This window comes from Caloenas nicobarica, chromosome 37, assembly GCF_036013445.1.
Source record: "Caloenas nicobarica isolate bCalNic1 chromosome 37, bCalNic1.hap1, whole genome shotgun sequence".
Lineage (NCBI taxonomy): Eukaryota > Metazoa > Chordata > Aves > Columbiformes > Columbidae > Caloenas > Caloenas nicobarica.
In genome coordinates, this window is record NC_088281.1 from 1433030 (window position 1) to 1440598 (window position 7569).

Consider the following 7569-nt stretch of genomic DNA (forward strand, 5'->3'; position numbering starts at 1 on the left):
AGTCCCTTCTGCACCAGGAACGGGTCCATCTGACACAGCTGAACCCCAGGTCTGTCCCCTGCCCCCCGTTCCATGACCCCTGCTGCAGAGCAGGGCTGACTCCTGGGCAGCCAGCGGGCACAGGCCCTGCTCCTCACGGCACCTCCAGCCAGCAGCACCCAGGGCTCAGCCATGGAGCTGAAGGAAGGTCTGGAAAAGGACACGGGGGTGTGGAGCAGGGGGAAGGCATATGTGAAATGGCTTTGGTTTTTCCCAGAGAAGTCTCATCTAAACTGTCACTGTCTTTTCCTCCTTGCAAAGGTCCTCATGCCCACAGGCAGCGAATGTCCAACAGCAGCTCCATCACCCAGTTCCTCCTCCTGGCGTTCACAGACACACGGGAGCTGCAGCTCTTGCACTTCTGGCTCTTCCTGGGCATCTACCTGGCTGCCCTCCTGGGCAACGGCCTCATCATCACCACCATAGCCTGTGACCAGCACCTCCACACCCCCATGTACTTCTTCCTGCTCAACCTCGCCCTCCTCGACCTGGGCTCCATCTCCATCACCGTCCCCAAATCCATGGCCAACTCCCTCTGGGACACCAGGGCCATCTCCTACACAGGATGTGCTGTACAGCTCTTTTTGTTTATATTCTTGATAGAAGCAGAGTATTATATACTCACCATCATGTCCTACGACCGCTACGTTGCCATCTGCAAACCCCTGCACTACGGGACCCTCCTGGGCAGCAGAGCTTGTGTCCACATGGCAGCAGCTGCCTGGGCCACTGGGTTTCTCAATGCTCTGCTGCACACGGCCAATACATTTTCACTGCCACTGTGCAAGGGCAATGCCCTGGACCAGTTCTTCTGTGAAATCCCCCAGATCCTCAAGCTCTCCTGCTCAGACTTCTCCCTCAGGGAATCTGGGCTTGTTGTTGTTGGTGTCTGTTTGTTCTTTTTGTGTTTCGTGTTCATCGTGCTGTCCTATGTGCAGATCTTGAGGGCTGTGCTGAGGATCCCCTCTGAGCAGGGACAGCACAAAGCCTTTTCCACGTGCCTCCCTCACCTGGCCGTGGTCTCCCTGTTTGTCAGCACTGCCATGTTTGCCTACCTGAAGCCCCCCTCCATCTCGTCCCCATCCCTGGACCTGGTGGTGTCTGCTCTGTACTCGGTGGTGCCTCCAGCAGTGAACCCCCTCATCTACAGCATGAGGAACCAGGAGCTCAAGGATGCCCTGTGGAAACTCGTATCTAAGTGTTTTCTGAAGCAATAAACTGTCCATCTCCTTCTACGTATCCATTTTAATGTAACTAGTTGGAAGCCCAGCCTCTCATCTCTATTTTCTGTTGTTATTGATGGTTTTTTTTATTGTGATAACATTGTCATGCCCTTTCTAAATTACTTTCTGCTTTTCTTTTATATCCACTGGCTGTGTAAATGAGGACCCATGATCTGTGTGTATTTAAACAAAATAAAGGGTCCCGTAGTCATGTGTTTTTCAATACATATCCTTCCTGTAAGGCCTTTTGGAGCTGCAGGGACAGCTCTTGTGTGCATGGGAGGAGGGGAAGATAGTCCAGCCTGGCAGCACTGCCAGGGAGCACCAGCGATTGGCCTTCCAGAGCTGTTCTCGTTCCACTCCCACACTCTCCTTCTCATCCCTTGTGTTGGTGCAAGGCATGAGTGCTCTGGCAGCCTGGTCACTGTCCTGCTGTGTGTCAGTCCTGTGAGCGCAGGCAGGGACAGGCCATGGGCACTGCTGTGACAGAGCTGGCCTCACAACAGCCTTTCCATAATGAAGGTGATCTCCTATGGGCAGGGCCTGAAGATTTAGCTCTTCTTCCAAGCTTCTCTGTAGAACATGCTGAAGTGACATGCAGATGCAAACACCAGTGTCCAGCTGCACAGAGTGTGTGTGCAGGGCTGGGCACACAGCAGTGTCCTCTCACAGCCAGGCCTCCTGCCAGAGACCTGCAGGACCAGCAGAGCAGGGGCTGGGCTGTGCCCCTGTGCACTGGACACCCCTTGAGAAGAAGTCTCAGGACAATCATCATGGACTGGCCCCTCACAACCTTCCTTTCCAGCCCTGGCCTCTCACCCCAGCTCACAGAGGTTGCTCTTCCCTCCTTGGTGGGACACTGAATGAGTTGTTCAGCAGTCCATGTTGGCTTTGTACAGATGAGATGTAGGCACACACATCATGTACGTGAGGTGACACGCACGCGAGTGTCGCAAACACCATCAATTATTCCTTGTTTTTCCATTAAGGTCTGTGGCACAGACAAGGTCTTGAGGTCACTTGATGTTGGGAGGAACACCCCATGGGAAATCACCTGAATGCAGCACTGCGATCTTCTTCCTTGGACTGAGGTCCCCGTGTCCATTCCTCATGACGTGGAACATCTCAGATGAGTGCAGAGCAGGGTGACACACCACAGGGCTGAGTTGCCTCCCGTCCCTTTGGAGTGGCAACAGGAGGCCAGAGGGACACTGTGACTCCTGCCTCTATGTGTAAAAGGGACAGACTCTGTCTCTGAACATCCCTGGGTGCATAAGCAGTCCTGAGACCAGCTCAGACGTGGATGCCTGATGGAACCCTGGCATTTCTGTGTGTGACTCCAGGAACAAACCTCAGTGGCTGAGTGAGATTCATCTCAGCTGCCTGGGACAGGCTCATTGCAAGTGCTCCTGTCTGCTACATCACCCTTGCCCATGATTCTGGATTGTGCTTTCAAAAGTGACAGCAGAAAGAGAGGAGTTCTGAGGTCCTTGGGAAAGGAAGATGTCAAACCCATCTTCAAGAAGGGCAGGAAGGACAATTTGAAGAATTACGGGCCTGTCAGCCTACCTCCGTCCCTGGGAACGGGATAGGCCGCATCTTCCTGCACCAATCTCTAGGCACCTGAAGGACAAGGAAGGGATTGCTGAACTGAAATGAGCAGAAAACCCAATGAGTCCCAAGAAATGCTCTGAACCCATTCCAGAGCTTTAGACCCCCGGGAAAGAGCTCAGTGACAGTGCAGCCCATGCAGTTGCATCTGTGTCCCTCACTGAGGAGCACAACCAGTGTGGAGTCACCCCATGGTCCTGCAGCCAACCTGCTCTGTAGAGCATCAGTGCCAGGTTGGGGCGCTGTGGGGAGCACAGGGAACGGGCCAGGAGCACCAGACCAGATCAGAGGAGGGATGGGGGGAGATCAGACAGGAGCTGACCGGGGCTGGAAATTGCCTTGGAGAGAAAAATGCTGGTGTTCAGCTGCCCCAAGATAATACCCAGAGTTCAGGGTGCAGGGCGAGAAGTCCTTGCTGTCCTGGTGCTTCACCAGGCCTGGGAAGTAGCTGGAGAAGGATCCGTGTCCCCCACTTGCCATCTCTTAGTGCATCGTCCCTCGTGAAGGGTGGCGTGGAAAGCAAGTCTGGGACTCTGTTTCAGGATTTGCACCGAAGAAAGTATTCACCCAGAAGCCACATCATTTTGCTCTGGTACTTCAGTCCTGGTGCTCATCACATGTCCTTAAGACGAACTTTTGCACCCCTCTTGTCAACCTTACCCCAAAAGTCACCCCTAGACAAGGCTCCTGAGCTGGGGCCGAGCTGGAGAACTGGGGTCCAGCTGTGACCAGAGGAAGGACAAGTCCTGTCCTGGGTCCTCTAAAGGGCCGGCAGCCTCTGATCTCCACCAGAAAAGGCAGCATGCAGGAAACTGTAGACCATCCCCAAGCCCATTGGAGGCCCTTAGGAAGAGTTCCTCTCTCCAACTATCCAGCCCAGCTTGTTGCTGCATGAACAACCAGGAGAAACTGCCCCAGGACCCTCATTCCAGACCCCATCTCCTCCACCCCATACAGGCAGTGCTCTCCCCCTTGTCACTGAGGTGGTTCCAGGGACCCAAGAGACACCTGTGGGCAGGAGATGTTGGGTAGGGATGTGGTGTCCTTCAGTGCTCCTCAGGGTACCTCCTGCTGGGCTTTGTGCCGCTGGTCACAACCCTCTGAGCCTGGCTGTTCAGTCAGTTCTCCGTGGTGCTAAACAGGAATATGCCCATGAGCACATTGGGCTGCACTGGGAGGAGCGTGGCCACCCAGCCAAGGGCAGTTATTGTCCATCTTGACTCCGCACTGGTGTGGTCACATCTGGAGCGGGGTGTCCCAGTGGGAGGTTCCCCACTCTGGAAGAACGGGGAGGAGCTGTCGTGTGGCCAGAGACAGTCTGGGTCATGTGTGGAGATGTTGAGAGACGCAAACTTCTTTAGCCTGGTGAAGTGGAGGCTGAGGAAACGTGCTGTTTTTACTGAGATTGAGTTAATTTTCTTCATGCATTTTGAATCTCTCTCCTTCATAGCTACTACAGTCTTTTGTTTAGATTTGCTATGAGAATAATAACACTGTTTCTTCCCTGGGATAGATTTAATTTTTTCTTTTAGCAGCTTTACAGTGTTTCCCATTTGGTATGAAAGGAATGTCAGAACTCACTGATATCTTGGCTGTTGTCAGGGAAACCAAGGACTTCTTTGGCCATCCAGCTGCAGATGCAAATTGGCAGGAGGGGACACAGACAGGACAGCACCTGGATTGACATGTAGGCTGATCAATGAAATATTCCCTGTGATTAGCGTCATGCTCAGTATAAAGCCGGAGCTGGCTTTTAGGGCTTGTTACATCCGTTATTTTGGGTTTTCCAGCTGGTTTGGTTAGTTCCATTCAGAAGTTTCATTCTGTCTGGAGTTCGATGTTAGTTCGGCCTTTTGCTGTTCTGCCATTTTGCAGTTAGCCCTTGGGTCTTTCTGCCTGTTGCCTTTTTGCTCTCTCTTGCTGGGATCAGCTGTTCAGGACCAAGGTGCTCCCTTCTGCAGGACTGTCTGTTCTGTGTGACTGGAGTTACATGAGGGATTGCACTGAGTATGTTTTCTTAATTTAATTTATCTATTTCTATTTAATTTACCTTGACTATTAGTGAAACCAAGGACTTCTTTGGAGTCCAGCTTCAGGTGCAAATTGGTAGGAGGGGGCACAGACAGGACAGCACCTTGATTGACACCCAGGTCAATCAACGAGCTATTCTCTACCATTAGCGTCATGCTCGGTATAAAGCTGGAGATGCCTTTTCCAGCTAGTTCATTTCAGTTTTCCGGCTACTATGGTTAGCTCTGTTGGGATTGCACTGAGTAGCGTATATTTTACTTTATGTATATTTTAGTATAAGTATATTATTAGTAGTAGTGTGTTATTTTTATTGTTTTTATTGTCATCTTATATTTTTTTCTAAACCCACAAGTTTCTCCCTTCCCTTTCAGTTCTCTCCCTTATCCCACTTGGAGACTGGGAGCAGGATGTGAGCAGCTACATGGTCTTAGTTGGTGGCTGTGGTAAAACCATGACAAGAAAGAGTAGTAGTAGCTTCAGAAATCTTGAAAATCACTTTCCGAGATGATGGCACGCTTGTTTGGTTGGGTTTTTTTTTGGTAATGGGAAACAGCATGAGAAAGGAAAACCATCAGAAACTGCAGCTCTGGAGGTCCAGAGTGGACCTCAGGACAAAGAAATGTCATTCTGAGCACAGTGCTAAGGTCATTCAGAAGGACTCTGGATCAGCCATGGCTTTGTGTTTCAAGGAACAGCTGGTGGGGATGGAGAGACAGCAGCACAGGTGGGGACACACCGGGGTGAGAACAAGCTGGGGAAGCGCATGGGGTGCCTGCAGCCTGTGGGGAAACAGCCACAGGCCTGGGACAGTGTAGGATGGACTGTGGTGGAGATGGCCAAGGGCGCTGGCAAGGCTGGATGTCCCTGAAAGCCCCGAGGTCTTTGTCTCCTTGGCTATGGCCGATGTCCCCGACAGCGAGGCCAAAGAGGAGACACATGGTTGTCATGGCCATGGCGCCCCATTGCCTCCTTGCACCCCCAGGGAGTGTCACACCATTGTCCTGCACTGGGCATCATCCCCACATCCCCAGGAAGAGCCCTGAGACACACATGTGAGTGGCAGGATCTCCCTTCCCAGGGGCAGGGGCTCAAGGCTTGGACATTGTCCTTCATCAAACAAACCAAGGGTTTTCTCAGCATCAGAGCTGCTGCACTTTGCCTTTGCCTGATGCAATCACTGCCTCCAATTATCTGCTCTAACGAGTCCCTGGGGAGGCTTTGTCAGTAACAGCCCTCAGTGGGGCCCATTAATGCTTCAAGGTACTTTGGGCTTTGCTTCTGACTTGGGCTTCTTGAGGAGATTCTTCAGTCTGTCCTTGGTATCTGAGGTTCATGGACTCAGCACCAAATACGCCATGGGGCTCATTAAAACACAGAAAGCCCTAACAAGCCATGTTTCTTTCCTAATTTTCTTCTAATCTTCAAGACTTGTAGAACTAACGGGAGAGGTTTCAATGGGACACTTACCGATGAAGATTTCAAAGAAGATTTCATAAAGGAGGGTTTTTTCTTTCAAGGGTATTTTCTGTCATTTTTCAGTGTGTAGAAGAAGTGACAGCAGCATTCTGCAATGGACATTGATCCAGAGGGTCTCCTGAAGCCATCTGGACAGGCAGGAGAACAGTCCCTTGAGGCTGGACACTGTATGGACACCCTTGCTCCTCACCGCCCACCCCCAGTCTGCCCGTTCCCTCCTTGGCCACCTGGGACTTGCATCACTTTTCCTCACATCAGACTTCTGCACTGAGCTCTGCAGGTGGATGCTGCAGCTCCTGCACACCAGCTCCCACCTGCTCTCCTGTGTAAACACTACACAATTTCATAAACACTAAAACACTTTCCTCAACTGTGTGTGTAAGCTGGATCTAATGAGGTCCACCATCCACACGGGACATCCACACAGGAACTGTTTTAGACAGAGAGATAGGAAAGGATATATATAAACACAATTAACACGTTAACTACCATGTTAATTAGACTTCTGAAGAATGAGGCAAGTTTGGAACTCCCTGAAGCTCTGAAGCAGAAAGCAGACAGTTGAAAGGCAACTGAATGACCAAAGAGCAAGTGGAGGAGGAACCTGAGAGCACTGGGAAGGGCAAACGTCCAGACAGTCTGCTGGGAAGTTGTCCTTTGACATGGACATTTAATCAGGAGAGGTGGAAACTCCCGAATGACAAGGGAGATGAAATAATAGAGTGTTGGTAATAGAAGTACAGGGGAAGACCAATATTTGTTTTCGTACCCTTAGTACACTTCCCGGTAATTCACTTTTTAACATTTTTTTGTGTTTGTGGTAGGGGTTTTTTTGTTTGTTTTGGATTTTTGTTTTAATATGTTAAAAACAAACAAACAATCAAACTCAGAAACAAACACACCAAACAAACAAACCCAAAACAAACAAAAAAAAACAAACCAAAAAAAACCCCACCACCAACAACAACGTGCAGCTTTCCAGGCAGACATCAGTCATCAGTTGTCTCACCATAAACAGCCAGGGCCATTTTCGGGGCCCCAGTGCACCTGAGGTGCTGGCCTGGGATTGGCATCTATCACAGAGGACCTGGGGGAGACCAGAGCACCTTGCAATGCAGGGGGAGCCTGGGCAGGGGTTCCCGGGGCATCTACACTGGCACCAGGTGTCTGTGTCCCTGGAGCTGAAGAC

The 7569-nt window shown here is 51.0% G+C and overlaps 1 protein-coding gene across 1 annotated transcript; it reads left to right on the forward strand.

Moving 5' to 3' along the window:
• Positions 1–236: 236 nt before the first annotated feature.
• LOC136001083 (olfactory receptor 14A16-like) lies at positions 237–1256 on the forward strand. The gene has a single exon (XM_065655132.1). The coding sequence runs from the start codon at positions 237–239 to the stop codon at positions 1254–1256; it is 1020 nt and encodes a 339-aa protein (XP_065511204.1).
• Positions 1257–7569: the final 6313 nt, after the last annotated feature.